At 51.0% G+C, this 17,323-nt stretch overlaps 1 protein-coding gene across 33 annotated transcripts; it reads left to right on the plus strand.

The window, feature by feature from the left end:
• The first annotated feature begins 342 nt into the window (after window positions 1–342).
• Window positions 343–14,464, plus strand: CBY3 (chibby family member 3). Of its 33 annotated transcripts, XM_045484916.1 has the most exons (5): window positions 343–486; window positions 1,681–2,556; window positions 3,303–3,395; window positions 8,133–8,632; window positions 11,883–14,464. In XM_045484916.1, the coding sequence occupies exons 1-2, from the start codon at window positions 437–439 to the stop codon at window positions 2,363–2,365; spliced, it is 735 nt and encodes a 244-aa protein (XP_045340872.1). In that variant the 5' UTR covers window positions 343–436; the 3' UTR covers window positions 2,366–2,556; window positions 3,303–3,395; window positions 8,133–8,632; window positions 11,883–14,464. The 33 variants fall into 33 exon arrangements, with proteins under 33 accessions (XP_045340872.1, XP_045340883.1, XP_045340878.1 ...); XM_045484927.1 differs by lacking the exon at window positions 8,133–8,632 and having other exon boundaries at window positions 3,303–3,418; XM_045484922.1 differs by lacking the exon at window positions 8,133–8,632.
• The last annotated feature ends 2,859 nt before the right edge of the window (window positions 14,465–17,323 follow it).

Here is a 17,323-nt window from a genome sequence, read left to right on the forward strand (position 1 = left end):
TTTCCCCCATCCCTTCTCCTGGAAGCACTTCCCCAATAAATTACTAAGCAAGAATTCTCATCTCAGTCTCTGCTTCCGGGAACCTGACCCACGACACCCAGACACTAGAAACTATCTTGTTTTTGTTTTATTGTTTGTTTTAGGGACTTATCTTGTTCAATCAGTCCCTTACATCAAATTCCTATCTCTGGCTCTGCTTCTAAACCTCCCCCCACACGCTACCACCACACACACCCTCACTATAGTTTGATAAGAGAACATCTCCTTCACTTCTGTACAACCACGCCTGTAACACAGCAGACAATAACTGCTGAATATGGGAAGAGCCCAGGGTCTGTTTTATAGCTAGACCGTGTGCACCCCTTCTGTCCCAGGCTGGCCCAACCTGGAGGCATTGTGAGTCATAGCTGGTGAACAGCAGCTTAGTGGTTCAGGGATGGGGCCAGGCCTGGGAGAGCAGCTTGGCACCTCCGACACATCCTCCAGGTGAGGCACAACATGCAGTGAGCATTACTGGGAAAGGGCCCTCTGGGAAGACGCAGCCTTAAACGTGGGCCTGGCTGCACATCTCAGGCTCTCTTTGGGCTTTCAGAGAGATGATGCCCTGAGCCAGATCTAGGGGGTAGTACCACCCCTTCAGCCCAGCTGTGTGTGAGAGGAATAAGTGTGTGTTGGATTGATGAAGGCATGATAGAGTTCTATCCCTTTTCACCCTCCTGGAGAGAAGAGGAATTTAAAAGAGAACACATAGCCCTCTTCCCATTTAATAGAGTCAGCACTTACAGGCACTGGTGGAGACAGAGAATGAAACTTGTCTGTTATCTGGACTTTAGCTTCCTTGAGGATGTAGTCCACTTGGGAGAAAAGTCATGTGTAGTCTGCATAACCTCTATGACTTTGAATCCTAAACATAGGTCCTAGCCCATGGCACAGGCCCCCAAGATGTCACTGAGCATAATGCACCACTGTCACCTACATACACATCTGGGTTCCTAGCTGGACCAGTAGCATCTTGAGGGCAGGCACAGGCTAAGAACCCCTGCCCAGACCAAGCCTGGCCCAGAGCAGTTTATAAAATAACTGAACGTGGCAATAATGCCTTTGTTTATTTTAGACATCCTACCAAATAATTTCCTGAATCCAGACCTAGCCCTGGCTTTGTCATCCAGCAGTGCCCTCTTATCCACAGAATGAAGTTTATGCCCTGGTCCCCTTTCTAGCGTCCTCTTGTATTCCCAGCCGAGTCACCTACACAAACCCTACTCCAAACTCTTCCTTACATGGGGAACATGCAAGCTGTGCCTGGCTCTTCACTCTGCCTAGAGGTTCTCCATTGTCCACCCTCAACCTACATGGCAAAGTCCTGCTCAACTTTTAAGTACCTGTCTCTATTGTTCCCTTCTCCTGGGACAGCAATCCCTTCCAGCAGCCTGTCCTATGCTCAGAAAGCAAGGGATACGGTCCTTCATCCGCATTTTGTCTCCTGGGCCTGACACACAGTGGTCTTTGGAGAAGGTAGTTTCAGGAGATTGCTGTCAGTGCCAGTGTGCAGGGATGGGCTCCTCAGCGACCAGCACCCTAGTGCCAGTCTCAGAGCTAAGCCCTGTCCACCGATCCTCGCGGTTTGACCGGACAGCCTGTCCAAGCAGGCTGCTCACCCGGACTCTTGCTCCCCAGCAGTGCCCCTGGCTCGCCTTCATCATTCTGGACACAGGGCCTCCAGAGGCAAGGGCGCAGCCCTGGTCGCCCACGTCCTCGAGGCTCGGCACTGGGCACCCACGCGCCCCACAAGGTCCACTCGGTCCTCGCCCTGGAGGCCTTCAGGTGTCTTAGCTCAGGCCACATCAGCCGCCTGTGGGAGCAGCTGCAGCAGTTCTGGGCCGACCACTTCTCGCAGCGCTTCTCCCCGCGGCGCCCGCCGCTGCGCCGCATCTCCTCCATGTCCACCTTCTACTTGCTAGACCACCGGACGCGCCAGGCCGAGCTGGGCCTCAGCTACGGCGCGCCGCGCACTCGCCTGAGCGACGAGGCCTTTGTGTTCCGCGGCGGCCAGTGGACCACCGAGGGGCAGCCGCGGCGGTCGCGACTGCCGCTGCCCTCACCCAGTAACTCGGGCTGGAAGACGCAGGTGCAGGGGGTCAACAGCCAATTGTTGCTGGAGGAGAACAACTACCTGAAGCTGCAGCAGGAGCTGCTCATGGACATGCTGACTGAGACCACAGCGCGCATGCACCTGCTGGAGAAGAAGCTCGATTCCCAGGCCAGCCCGGCGTCTGGGGCGCGCTCCTGGCAGAGGAAGATGCTCAAACGCGAAGGCGCGAACGCAGTGCTCTTGCTCCAGCCGCGCGCTCTGGAGTCGCGGTGACGCAATAAAGCCCGTGCGGCGCACGCGCATTTCGCTCCTCGCTGCCGGCCCCGGTGCCTTCGTGGGCAGCCAAGTGGGGTCCGCTCGGGCTCGCGACCTGCGGGTAGGGACCGTCACTTAGTGCGCGTTAGTGGACGGGTGACTCAGCCGGCAGCCCGTCTCGGGAGGGCGCGATAGGGCCGTGGAGGAAGGTGTGTGTGCGGCCCGCTGGGAACGCGGGGTGGGAGCCAGGCTTGCAAAGGGCAGTGCTAGGGGAGGGAGGAGTGGAGTGGGCGCGAGGATGGCAAGCAGGGGTGAGCAGTGGCGTTCTTGGCCCAAGGAACGGAGGACGAAGTCGGGGAGACAGTGAAACCTTGGGAGCTCAGCGATGCAGGGTGCGGTGAGGCGGTCAGGCGGAGAGGGTCGGGGACCTCGCTCTTGGCTCCCCTGGCTTAGAGGAGCGGTGCGGGCCAGAGGGTTTCAGCCTGAGTCCGGAGTATGTGTATCTTACGAAGCTTTCTCGAAACTGGGCCTCAGCCTCTCCCAGCTGCTGTGTGGCTTTTGGCGGGTAGCTTCTCCGTTACAGGTCTCCTGTCCTCCTCTGTAGAATAAAGGGTTTGTCTCACCCGGGGTACAAACAAGCACTCTCCAGAGCTAAGCCTGTAACACAGATAGGATTTGCTGTACCCGCGTTGTTTAAAAGTTTTGCATTAGTTGTCAACATTAAATTTTTTTTTTATATTTATTTATTTTTGAGAGGGGGGAGGGACAGAGAGAGAGGGAGACCCAGAATCCGAAGCAGGCTCCTGGCTCGCTTTCAGCACAGAGGCTGAGGCAGGGCTCCAACCCACCAATGAGATCATGACGTGAGCCAGTCAGTCGCTTAACCGACTGAGCCCCCCAGGTGCCCCTAGTTGCCAACATTTAAGAATTTGGAAATTTCATATTAAAAATCCAGATTTCCTGTGCTCTCAAAGAGACTTGGCCATCCTGGACCTTCATTTTGTCCTACAGCAGTGGCCTTGAGCTGAATCGTGGCTGTTACCTCCTGGTGAGTTTCACTCCTTTCTTCTGGTAGGTGTCTGATTTTGCTCTCCTCCTAGATCCATTTTGGGTCAGGGACATGAGGGGTCTGCTTCCCCCAACCCCTATACACACAAAGTATAGTAGAAGGTGCTTCAGGGAGTGTGTTGTACTTGTGGTTGATGTAACTGCACAACAAAAGGTGGTGACACCAGTCCTTGCAATCTGTAACCTTTTCCCTGGAATGTAGACAGGGCATTTCAGCAACCACTGAAACCTGAGAGCGTGGGCCCTTTTCCCTAGGGTCAGGTAATACCTGTGAGAGAAGTGAGTGTCCTGCCTCCACCTAACTTTCCTTCAGGAGTAGACTAGGGATTACTAAACAGCTACTTTGATAGATGTTTTTCTGTGGGTTTGTTTTTGTTTTGTTTATTTTAAATGTTTATTTTTGAGAGAGAACACATGTGCATGAGCAGGGGAGGGGCAGAGAGAGAGAAGGAGACAGAATTCGATGCAGGCTCCCCACTGTGAGCACAGAGCTGGAAGCGGGGCTCTATCTCATGAACCCTGCCAGGTCATGCCCTGAGCCGAAGTCAGATGCCAGACTGAGCTACCCAGGCGCCCGACTTAACAGCTACTTTGTACAAAGATGTGGACTTATTTATTCAATCAGGAAAACAACACAAAACATGTCATTAGACACTGTTTAAAACATTTTGAGTGGTGCTTTTTTTTTGTATTTTAGTAATTCTGTGTATAGATTAATGTAAATTAAAAAATATTTAAAATAGTTATGATGAAATCAATTTTCCTTTTAAAATAATTAAGAAAGGGGTGCCTGGTTGCTCAGTCAGTGAGGTGTCCAACTTCATTCAGCTCAGGTCAGGATCTCATGGTTTGTGGGTTTGAGCCCTGCATCAAGCTCTATGCTGACAGCTCAGAGCCTGGAGCCTGCTTCTGATTCTGTGTCTCCCTCTCTGCCCCTCCCCTGCTCATGCCCTGTCTCTGTCTCTCAAAAATGAATAAATGTTAAAAAAATTGTTTTAAATAACTAAGGGGCACCTGGCTGACCTAGTCGAAGAGTGTGTGCTCTTGATCCAGAGATTTTGAGTTTGAGCCCCATGTTGGGTGTAGAGATTACTTAAATAAAATATTTAAATAAACAAAATGAAGAAAAAATATATACAGACAAGGAAATGGAAAGGGAGTCAAAATGATAACACCAGAAAAAAATCAAGCCCAAAATAAGGTGCTAATGGAGAAACCATACTAAGTGAAAGATGCCAGACTCAAAGGGTCAGATATATGATTCTCTTTATATAGTATACCCATAATAGGCAAATCCAGAGAGACAGGAAGCAGATTGGTGGTTACCAAGGGGTGGTTGGGGGGGGGGGTGGGATTTGGGAGGAGGCAGTGACTGCTTAGCAGGCAAAGGGATCCCTTTTAAAGTGACAAAAAATATTTTGGAATTGTTTGGTAATGGTTGTACAGCACTGAATGCTCTGAAAGCCACTGAATTGTACACTTCAGTGAATTTTGTGTTACGCGAATTTTACCACAGTAAAAAAAAAAAAATTTTTTTTTAAGAAAGTGCTTTACATAAAAACATGAAGTAGGGTGCTTGGGTGGCTCAGTCCGTTAAGCGTCCAACTTCGGCTCAGGTCATGACCTCACGGTTTGTGGGTTCGAGCCCCCTGTACGGCTCTGTGCTGACAGCTCGGAGCCTGGAGCCTACTTTGGATTCTGTGTCTCCCTCTCTCTCTCTGCCCCTCACCCACTCACACTCTGTCTCTCTCTCCTTCAAAAATAAACAAACATTTTTAAAAAATTAAAAAAAAGAAACGCAGTAAAACGACATGAGTTGTAGGGAAACAGCTAAAATCATAACAATGATCCAGGAATGCCTAAAGTTTAGGGAATATTACTTTTATCAAAATACTTAACAATAAAGTAGCTGCGCTGGCAGACCAGAGCAGCAGGCAGGCAGGGAGCCCCATGTTTAGGGAGAGGCCATCCAAGTGGAGAAAGGGCCGGAAATAAATGCAGCAGGATGATATTTTGAGATATCTGACTTTGTTCTTCCTGCTATGGAATTTCAGCCCCTGACTGAGGCAGCCAAGTGTATTGCCCCAGGGAAGGATGTGACAAGAGCAGAAAGCTTGCACAAAGGACTCTTTGTGGCTTTCACCTCCTATAGCTCAGAACTCTGGGGATCAGAGCTTTGCAGAAAAATATTTTGGAGCTTGAAGAGGGAGGTCAAAGAGGCCGCAGATTTGTCTACAGCAAGAGGAAAGATGAAGGGAAATGGGAGCAGAGAAGCTGGTAGGTCTCCCATCTTGGAAAGAAAAAATTCCTTATCTTGATCCTACATTACTTTCCAGCTACTGCCCCATTTCTCTGCTTCCCTTTATAATGAAACTCCAAGAAGTTTCCTGTATTCACTGTCCTCAGTTCCTCCCCTCCCTCTTTGCTCTGCTCTCTGTCAAAGATGCCATCACCCTGCTATGTTGCTTTATCCTTTGCCCATTGTCCATCCTCACCTTGGCCGATCAGCATTTCAGGCAGTTGAGGCCTCCTCCTCCTTGAAACACTGTCTTCACCTGGCATGGGGGAGGGAGGCACTGCACTCTCCCGATTTGCTTCTTCCCTCACACCGTTTCCTCCTTCTCAGTGTCTGGCTGATTTTACTCTCACTTCCTTCAGGTATCTGCTTAAAATTTTTTTTATGTTTTTATTTTATATTTGAAAGAGAGAGAGAGCAAGCAGGGGAGGGGCAGAGAAATGGAGACAGAATCTGAAGCAGGCTCCAGGCTCCGAGCTGTCAGTATAGATCCCAACATGGGGCTTGAACTCACAGTGACATCATGACCTGAGCTGAAGTCAGATGCCTAACCAGCTGAGCCACTCAGCCCCTAGGTATCTGCTTAAATGTCATCTTTTCAGTGAAGTTTTCCCTGATGACTCTATTTTTTAATTGTTTTTTTTAGAAGTTTTATGTATTTATTTTGAGAGAGAGGGAAAGCGACAGGGGAGGGCCAGAGAAAGGGGGAAAGAGAGAGAATCCCAATCAGGCTCTGCACCATCAGCGTAGAGCCCAACGTGGGGCTCAATCTTAGGAACCGTCAGATCATGACTTGAGCAAAGTCAAGAGATAGACGCTTAACCTACTGAACCAGCCAGGGACCACCCCTCCCCGCCCCCCACCATGTCTCTATTTAAATGAGCATGTGTTCTCCCCAGCTGAAACCAGACCAGCACAACTTACCCTTCTTTCCTGTTTTGTTTTCTAACACCTGTTACCATTTGATAGGCTGTATATTTTATTGTCCTTCTCCTCCCCCCCACCTCTTACCCCACCACCACTACTAGGACACAAGCTCCATAGAGCTGTTATATTCTCTCCTGTATTTCAATGTAGAAAAGTATTTAATGACACTTATTAGGACCTCTGAAAATATTCCTAGAATGAACATGAAAGAGCGGACCGAGGCTGGCCAAGTCCGTTTTGTTCTGTGTCCTCCATCTTGAGTGACTACGTCCCTGACATGGCCCTCTTTCCCGGAAAACCACAGAAAGAAATTCCCCTTCAAACCTCAGACCAAGCCTCTTCCCCTTGAGTAACTTCCGGCTCACCCGTTCAAACCTCCCATTCAAACCACGCCTGGCAACCTGCACAACAGGACTCTGACCCTTCCCCAGCCAATTGGCTAAGGCCGCGACCATTACCCCGCCAACTGCCCCTAGATCCCTATAAAACCTTTGTGCTTTTGAAACTCGCTCTCTCTCTCCCTGGCATCTCACCGCTGCATTGGTGCAGGTAGGGGATTGAGCTCGAGGTAGCTCGAATAAAGGCTCTTTGCTTTTGCATCGGACTCGGCTCCCTGGTGGTCTTTGGGGATCACGAATTCTGGGCATAACATTTGGGGGCTCGTCCGGGATCCCCAATCCCCCAGGGGACCCCCGACCCAGAGAGCCTGACTGGCCATGGTTAGTGTCTGTTCGTTCCCTGTCTCTTCTCTGTGAGCTCATTTCTGAAATTCTGGTAGTGCCCGGTGTGGTCTAAGTGGATGCACTGGAGGACCTCGGGCCAGGAGTTTCAGAAGACGTTCCAATCCTCCCTTCTGGAGGGAAGTGGATTCCCCTCAAAGGTCTGAGACGAGGTGGGTCATTCCCGCCGGTCGGTGTGAGGCCGTCATCTAGCTTTCAGTTTTGCTTCCACGGAGTTGAAAGAGTTTCTAGGGGCCCTCTGTTTGTCTGTTTCTGTGTTTCTCTGTTTTGTTCTGTGGACTTACTGGACGGACGTTATGGGACAGACTCAGACTACTCCTCTAAGTATTATGATTGATCACTTTAAGGATGTCAAGGGAAGAGCTAACAACCTCAGTGTGGAAGTCCAAAAGGGTCGGTGGCAGGTTTTTTGTTCTAGCGAGTGGTCAGCTTTCAATGTCAGATGGCCACCAGAGGGAACCTTCAAGCTCCCTACCATCCACCAAGTCGGGTATCATCTCGGGGCCTAAGATGGGCCATCCTGATCAGCTCCCTTACATTATCACTTGGCAGGACCTTGTAGAAGACCCACCCTCTTGGCTTAAGCCCTTCCTAGCCCCACGCCCTCTGGAGCCAAAACGCATTCTCGCTTTGCAGGGGAAAGAAAAGAAGGAGAACAAGAAAAATCTTACCCAGCTTTCAGCACCCCTCTACCCTGTCCTACAAGGGGGGACTGAAGAAGAATTAATTTTTCCTCCCCCGTATAACTCCCTAGGATGCCAGAAGAACACCATCCTCCTCCTCTGGGGGAGACAGATGCTGTTCCAAGAGCAGGAGGCGGAAACGCTCTAGTGGGAAGCCCGCCCTTTACCAGACAAAGGGCTCAGAGGGAGGAATCCGTCTCCGCCGCCGACTCCACTATTCTGCCCCTGCGAGCCACCGGGCCCCCAGATGCGGAGGGGAATCAGCCCTATCACTATTGGCCTTTTGCCACTAGTGACCTCTACAATTGGAAAGCTCAGAATCCTAAGTTTTCCAAGAAACCAACAGGGCTTATTGATCTGTTAGACTCTGTTCTTTTTACCCATCAGCCCACATGGGGCGATTGCCAGCAGGTTTTGCAGGTCCTGTTCATGACTGAGGAAAGAGAAAGAATCCTCAATGAGGCCCGAAAACTAGTTCTGGGCGCAGATGGGAATCCCGCCACCAACCAGGCTCAGATAGATGCCTCCTTCCCCTTAACTCGGCCCCAGTGGAATTTCAACACGGCAGAAGGTAAGGAGAGGCTCGGGGTCTACCGCCAGACTCTAATGGGGGGTCTCCAAATGGCTGCTAGGAAGCCAACCAATTTGGCCAAGGTAGGAAATGTGCAACAGGAAAAAGATGAATCTCCGGCTGCCTTTTTAGAACGGATCATGGAGGCATTCCGTACCTATACCCCCATGGATCCAGAGGCTCTGGAAAGCAAGGCAGCTGTTATCATGGTCTTTGTAAACCAATCGGCCATAGACATTAGGAAAAAAATTACAAAAAACAGATAGACTAGGAGAAAAAAAGTCTGCAGAACTTACTGGTGGTAGCCGAAAAGGTATATAATAACCGGGAGCCTCCTGACGATAAGCAGGCTCGCGCCATGGTGGCTGCCAGCAGTAAGCAGACTCGAGACCTGGCCAGAATACTACTAGCTACCACTGCTGACTTCCCCAAGGAACGAGACCGCCGTCTCCAGCAGCTGGCGGACAACTCAAGAGGAGGTAAAGGAACCACCAAGGGGGGGAGGCAGAGGCTGCAGAAAGATCAGCGCGCATACTGCAAGGAGATAGGGCATTGGGTCCGAGAGTGTCCGAAAAAGGCCAGCGGGAAGGGAAGAAAGACTGATCGGGTAAAAGTCTTAGAGCTAGATGAACTGAGTGATTAGGGGAATCGGGGTTCAGACCCTCTCCCTGAGCCCAGGGTAACTCTTAAAGTGGAGGGGACCCTGGTTGACTTCCTTATCAACACTAGAGCACAACATTCGGTCCTCCACACCCCACAAGGAAAGGTAGCCAGCAAGAAGTCCTGGGTACAAGGGGCAACTGGTATGAGCCAGTATTCATGGACTACCCGAAGAACGGTAGATGTGGGGACGGGACGGGTATCCCACTCCTTTATGGTAATACCGGAATGCCCTTACCCGCTGTTAGGACGGGACTTACTGACCAAGATTGGAGCTCAGATAACTTTTAGACAAGGGGGGCCTCAGGTCACCAATGGCAAGGGCCACCCCATCCAGGTCCTGACCATGAAATTAGAGGATGAATACCACCTCCACAAGGAGGCACTCTTGAGAGAGGATAATATAGACAGATGGCTACAAGAATTCCCCTTGGTCTGGGCAGAGACGGGGGGATAGGACTAGCTGCTCACAGGACCCCGGTCCTGGTAGAGCTCAAGCCAGGAGAAGGTCCAGTAAGAATCAAACAATACCCCTTATCTCAGGAGGCCCAGAAGGGGATCCAGCCACACATCTGGAGACTACGAAGCTTAGGGGGACTAGTTCCTTGCCAGTCTGCCTGGAACACCCCCCTACTGCTGGTCAAAAAGCCTCACACAAATGACTATCGACCGGTACAAGACCTCCGGGAAGTAAATAAGAGGGTCACGGACATACACCCAACTGTTCCCAACCCATATACTCTCTTGAGCTCCTTGGCACTCTCCAGGGTCTGTATACTGTACTAGATTTAAAGGACGCCTTCTTCAGTCTGCTGCTGGCACCCCAGAGCCAACCCTTTTTCGCCTTCGAGTGGCATGATCCAGAGGAGGGCTACAGCGGGCAACTCACCTGGACACGGCTGCCTCAGGGGTTTAAAAATTCGCCCACCATCTTTGATGAGGCACTACACGAGGGCCTGGGTGAGTACAGAAAGGAGCACCCTGGCCTCACCCTCCTACAGTACGTAGATGACATCCTGATTGCTGCCGACACAGCCAAGGACCGTGAGCGAGGGACCCAGGACCTGCTGGCTACCCTGGGGGCCTTGGGATACAGGGCAACAGTGAAGAAGTCTCAGATATGCAGGGAGAGGGTAAGTTACCTGGGATACATCCTGGAGGGCGGACAGCAGTGGTTATCAGATGCCAGAAAAGAAACTGTCCTAAAGATCCCTACTCCCAACTCCCGAAAGGAAGTAAGGGAATTCCTAGGATCTGCCGGCTACTGCTGCCTCCGGGTTCCGGGTTTTGCTGAGATCGCCAGGCCCCTATATGAAGCTACCAAAGAGGGGAAAACATTTAAATGGACTGAAAAAGAAGAAACTGCCTTTAATCAGTTGAAAAAGGCCCTCCTAAGTGCCCCAGCCCTGGGCCTGCCAGACATTACGAAGCCCTTCCACCTCTTTGTAGACGAACACGAGGGAATAGCAAAAGGGGTTCTAACTCAAGCCTTAGGCCCTTGGGACCGCCCGGTGGCTTACCTGTCCAAGAAGCTAGACCCAGTGGCTGCCGGCTGGCCGCCATGCCTAAGAATTATTGCGGCGACAGCACTCCTAGTCAAGGACGCAGACAAACTGACCCTAGGACAGGAGATCTGGATCACGACTCCACACGCCATTGAAGGGGTCCTGAAACAGCCTCCTGATAGATGGATGAGTAACACACTTATGACTTATTACTAGAGCCTCCTACTCAACCTTCCATGAGTGCGGTTCCACCCCAGTGCGGCCCTCAATCCTGCAACCCTGCTGCCCGACCCTGACCTAGATGCTCCACTACATGACTGTGCGGGGATCCTGGAGCAAGTACATGGATTCCGGACGGATCTGACCGACTGGCCCCTCCCCAATGCCGAGGCTACTTGGTTCACTGATGGCAGCAGCTTTGTGCGGGATGGACACAGATTCACCAATAGGACACCAAAATAGAGCAAGTTATATCTGCTTGCAAGACCTGCCAACTCACCAATGCAAGAGCCACATCAAATAAAAAAGGAACCAGGCTCAGAGGCACCAGACCAGGAGCCCAATGGGAGGTCGATTTCACTGAAGTTAAACCAGGAAAGTATGGTTATAAATATCTTATTATTTATAGACACCTTCTCTGGCTGGGTGGAGGCATACCCAACCAAGCATGAAATGGCTTAGACGGTAGCTAAGAAGCTACTAGAAGACATCTTACCCACGTATGGTTTTCCTGCCATGGTAGGATCAGACAACGGACCAGCTTTTATCTCGCAGGTAATGCAGGCAGTAGCCAAGGCTGTGGGGGCAAACTGGAAATTACATTGTGCTTATAGGCCCCAGAGCTCAGGACAGGTAGAAAGAATGAATAGAACCCTAAAAGAGACCCTTACCAAATTAACCATGGAGACTGGCGGGGACTGGGTGACTCTCCTACCGTATGCCCTTTACTGGGTTAGGAACACTCCTTACACCCTGGGTTTTACTCCCTATGTAATCATGTTTGGCAGACCACCCCCTATTATTCCCAACCTTCGAGCTGAACTTCTTGCTGAGTTTAAAGATCAAGAACTTTTTCTTTCCTTGAGAGGGCTCCAGAGGGTGCACGAGGACATTTGGCCGCACCTCCGTGCCATCTACGAGGCTGGCCCGACCCCGACACCTCATCAGTACAGGCCGGGAGACTGGGTCTACGTCAAGAGGCACCACTGAGAGACCCTCGAGCCGCACTGGAAGGGACCCTACATCGTGGTGCTGACAACCCCCACCGCTCTCAAAGTAGACGGCATCGCGACCTGGGTCCATCACACCCACGTTCGGCCAGCGGGCCCCTCCACGATCCAGAAGGACTTCGTCACACGATGGGCTGTCAATCGGGACCAACACAACCCGCTCAAGCTCAGGTTACAGCACATTCGACCCACCTGATATTGGTAATTCTGTTAGCTCTGCTTGTCACTTCTCATGCTGCCGAGAGTCCCCACGCCCCCCAAAACATCACCTGGCAGATCATAGACACCAGCTCGGGGACAATACTTAATCAGACTTCCCAGAGCCACCCCACGGATACTTGGTTCCCAGAACTTTGCGTAGACCTCCAAACTCTGCTCCCCTTGTCACCATATGCCCCCGGATTCCATGCGCAGAACCTTTATTTCTATGTCTGCCCTGGCCACTCTCGCTCGAGCACATGTGGGGACGCGGCTGACTACTTTTGCGCATCCTGGTCATGTGTCTCGACGGGGCACATCTGGTGGACCCCACCACGCACCGGAGATCTCATTGTGGTAAAGCGGCCCAGTGGCTCCCGACCGCCATATGCCTGGGGGCGTGGTAATCCCATAGTTATATCCTTTACAAGCCAAGGTAAAAAAACAACAGGATGGGAGAGTGGAAAAACCTGGGGACTCAGGATATATGACTGGGTTAGGCTGGGAGCCAAGGACAAGGGAACGTTATTTACCCTCCGAATGCAAGCGACTCCCCTTGCCCAGCAGTCCCCCACAGGGGTAGGACCCAACCAAGTACTAGTTCCCCGACCTGCCCCCACCCGGACAGCCACTCCCAGAAACACCTAGGCCTTGGCCACACAGCCCTCCACATCCCCTGTCCCTACTGGAGCGTCACCCGCATCTCCTGCCCCAGGTCACAACTTACTATCTGATACAGACCCCTGTGGAGCACAGTTGTTGGAGCATACCAGGTACTAAACACTTCTAGACCCAACCTGACCAAGTCCTGTTTGCTCTGTCTAGATGTCCGGCCCCCATATTACGAAGGTATTGCCATTAAAGGCAATTATACAACAGCCTCCAACTCTAGCTCCTGCAGGTGGCAGCAGGCTACTGCAAGACTAATCCTCCAGGCGGTAACAGGGCAGGGCACTTGCATAAGCCACATGCCCCCCGGGCAGTCACATCTCTAATGAAACCCTAACAGTCCCCAGGGAGACAGTGTATCTACTTCCCCCCAGAAAATGCATGGTGGGCCTGTTGCAGCGGCCTTGCTCCCTGCGTCCACTCCCAAGTCCTTAACTCCTCGAAAGAAGGCTTCTGCATACTTGTGTAGTTGATCCCCAAGCTAGTGTACCATTCGGGGGAAGAAATACTTAACAGGTTAGGCTCTACTAACCCCCGAAGTAAGAGAGAGCCTATTACAACCCTAACTCTGGCTGCGCTCTTGGAACTGGGATTAGCGGGGGCAGGGACCGGAATATCCTCACTCGTCATCCAGGACAAAAACTACGGAACCCTAAGGGCAGCCATTGACTTAGACATAGAAAGAATTGAGAAATCAATTTCTCATTTACAGGAATCCCTTACTTCCTTATCAGAAGTAGTACTCCAAAACAGAAGGGGATTAGACTTATTATTCATGCAGCAAGGAGGACTATGTGCAGCCCTAGGGGAAGAATGTTGCTTCTATGTTGATCACTTGGGGGTCGTAAAAGAATCTATGGCCCTCATAAGGGAAGGGCTGCAAAAACAAAAGTTTAGAGAGAGAACAATCTCAGTCCTGGTACGAGTCTTTGTTCAACTGGTCTCCCTGGTTAGCTACCCTCATCTTGGCCCTTGCCGGACCCCTCACCATCCTGCTCCTACTATTAACCCTCGGACCCTATATCATCAACAGACTGGTCCAGTTTGTCAGGGACTGCATAGGGGCCATCCAACTAATGGTCCTCCATGCTCAGTGCAAGCCCTAATAACAGAAGAGGACAAAATAGAAATGCAGCCGGTCCCATGATTGGGTCCCCAAGCTACATGACAAGGAGGGAATGAAAGAGCGGACCTAGGCCGGCCGACTCCATCTTGTTCTGTGTCCTCCATCTTGAGTGACTACGTCCCTGACATGGCTCCCTGTCCCAGAAAACCACAGAAAGAAATTCCCATTCAAACCTCAGACCACATCTCTTCCCTTTGAGTAACTTCCCGCTCACCCATTCAAACTTCCCGTTCAAACCACACCTGGCAACCTGCGCAACGGGACTCTGACCCTTCCCCAGCCAATTGGCTAAGGCCACAACCATTACCCCACCAACTGCCCCTAGATCCCTATAATACCTTTGTGCTTTTGAACCTCACTCTCTCTGGCATCTCACCGCTGCATCGGTGCAGGTAGGGGATTGAGCTCGAGCTAGCTTGAATAAAGGCTCTTTGCTTTTGCATCAGACTCGGCTCCCTGGTGATCTTTGGGGATCACGATTTCTGGGCATAACAAAGGTCTACAGGACCAGGCACCTGAATCCCAGGGAGCAGATGGTGTCTGGCATTTGTCATTGGCCCAGATGTCTGATCCCCTAGGAGGCAGGAAAGATGTGCTAGATGTGTTGGAACTTTTGGTTACATCTTATCAGCCCACCTCTGACTTTAGCCACAGCTATGGTAGACGGCTCCATGTACACTGTCAGTGCCTCGTTTCAAGTGTCTACTGTAGGTTTCTCTGCTTTTCTGCTTTAGGGCTTTCTCCTAAGCCTCAGGACCTCTCTCAACCATAGGCATAGCCTGGGAGTGCAGGTGAGTTAACGCCTTCTGAGGCAACCTTCAACTCATAAGGGACAGAAGCCAAAATACACTTTGTTGAATTTTCCTTCTACCCTGTGTCATTCTCCCTCCCTCTCATTTCCTGGATTCACCTACCATATCAACTGCCCCCAAGTTCTAGGCTCAGTCTCTGCTTTCATGGGGATTCAAGCTAAAACAGTAGGAAGTAGCAATGGAAGGGAGACTATAGGGATAGGAATCTAGAACTGGCTCATCTACCATTCAGAAGGCAACAGCGACCTCCCACCACTGGGGTGGTGATAACCCCTAATCTGAAGCATAAGACTTTTCCCTTTGGTAGATTGGAATGAGAAGTTGAAGGGAAAGCTTGGCTTATGAAGTAGCTTTGGCCCTTGAAAGATGGGAAGGCAACTGTAATTACAAGGATTATAGGGGTGGCTAGTTTTTCTAAACCTGCTTTAGAAACTTTGCAGAAGGCATGTTAAGACTCAAGTTAGCCCACTCGACTGAGGGCATGATATGAAAGCCAGAAAGTCTCCTGAGGCAACGTAAATGCTAACTTGGGGCGCCTGTGTGACTCAGTCAGTTAAGCATCCGATTTCGGCTCAGGTCATGATCTTGTGGTTCGTGAGTTCGAGCCCCATGTCGGGCTCTGTGCTGACAGCTCAGAGCCTGGAGCCTGCTTCGGATTCTGTCTCCCTCTCTCTCTGCTCCTCCCTGCCTTTGCTCTCTCTCTCAAAAATAAATAAACAAAGAAAATTAAGACATACTTACTTTTTCAGCAAAGCGTGCTGAAAACTGGGCCCACAATTTAAGCATAAGGGCAGCAGAGCTGTGGAGCAGACCAGTGGATCCTCAACAATTTTCCTGTGCTAGAGTCAGGGCTTGAAGGGGATGGGGGGGGGAGACGGGAGGGGAGGAGGGGGCGGAGGAAGGTGGGATCCTGAGGCCTGGGCCTGGCATGGGGTTGTTTGGGTGGATATATCTAAGAATCTTGAGCCTGAGAGCCCTGAGCAGTAGCTGCTTCCTTGCCTTGATATAGAAGAACAGTCTAGTTTGCTTGGAGGCTATGCAAAGATCTCACTTGAGGTGAATGTCTTATGCAATAATGCTGATCACTCTCACGATCACCTCCTCCGCTCATTGCCTCCAGACCAACAACTAGAATTGGGTCTCAGCATGGCCTCTGCAGTGAAGCACAGTCCCTACTCTAGGAGGAAATAGCTCAGTCACCCAAAAACTTGCAGGACAGGTCTGACTGCAGGGACTGGGGAAGCACACCCAGGGAGTGGATCTTGAAGGTACCAGATGGGGGTAGGATACAGAATATTGTCGAGCAAGTTGGTTGATATGGGAGCATTTCCCATAACTGAAGACTTAAAGTGCTGCCAAGAACACCCAGAGCTTGTCCTAAGGTGCTTCTGGATGACTCCGGAAGTTTGGACACCGTGGTGGCCTCAGTCAGATGAGTTGGAGATGCCAGCATTGCCTTGGCTGAGTTTTAAAGAAGGGAACCAAAGGCTCAGGGGAGTGGGAATGTTAAAATGGCTTTATTACATAAAACCAGAAGATCCACCATTTGACTGTTCTTTAGCAGCTGCCCAGAGGATGCTCCCTCCACTAAGGCAGTAGGGGATGAGACAGTGAAGGCAGCATTGAGTCATCTAGAAGCTGTTGGTGGCTGTCCCCTCTGGGCCAGAATTGACAGCAGGAGAGGCTGCCATGGAACGGGGCTTCCTAGTGCCATTGGAGATGATGGGATTCTCGAGTGGCATTTAGCTATTCCGATGGTGATATGATACTTAACAGCCAGAGGACAGAAGGGCCTTCTCACCGCACTTTGCAGCAAGACTGGAGTGGCCGCTAGGGGACGTCTTGCTTCTCAGAGCTCTCTGGCAATGCCATGGGTGTCCATGGGGGCAAAATAAATGGGCAGCCAAAGGAGGCAGAGAGTGGGGTGCCTGGGTGGCTCAGTCGGTTAAGCGTCAGACACTCAGGTCATGATCTCACAGTTCCTGGGTTCGAGCTCCATGTTGGGCCCTGTGCTGACAGTGCGGAGCCTGCTTGGGATTCTCTCTCTCCCTCCCTCTCTGCCCCTCTCCTGCTTGTGCTCTCTCTCAAAATAAATAAATAAACATTAAAAAAGAAAAAGGAGGCAGAGAGTGAGCAGTGTAGAAAAGATGAGGGAGCAAGGAGAGACATGCACGCAGAGATCTGACAGTCTTGCAGTTTAAAATGCCTTCGTCTTCAGGCGGTATGTAGACACATCCGAGAGGAAGGAAAGGGAGATGGGACAGCTCCAAACTGAAGTTAAGTTTCCACCACTGCTGTCGAGTGGCGGGTTCGACATACAAATTAAGTTATGGGAAAACATTTACAAACCGCATTTCCTGCACCACTGGAAATGTGGAGTGAGACATGGACTGGCTACAAATACCAACAAGGAAACCAGGCAATATGAGACGCTGAGAAATGTGACAGTGACAGACCAAATTCAGACCCCGTGGGCGTGTCTTAGTTCAGGT

The sequence above is a fragment of the Leopardus geoffroyi genome, chromosome A1 (assembly GCF_018350155.1).
Source record: "Leopardus geoffroyi isolate Oge1 chromosome A1, O.geoffroyi_Oge1_pat1.0, whole genome shotgun sequence".
Lineage (NCBI taxonomy): Eukaryota > Metazoa > Chordata > Mammalia > Carnivora > Felidae > Leopardus > Leopardus geoffroyi.

Bases quoted from the DNA above. Each gene is read 5' to 3' on its own strand.
- CBY3 (XM_045484809.1), top strand. From the start codon at position 8,134: ATGCCAGAAGAACACCATCCTCCTCCTCTGGGGGAGACAGATGCTGTT. The intron at 8,633-11,892 runs GTAAGGAGAGGC...AGAGGGCTCCAG, and splicing joins GAATTTCAACACGGCAGAAG to AGGGTGCACGAGGACATTTG.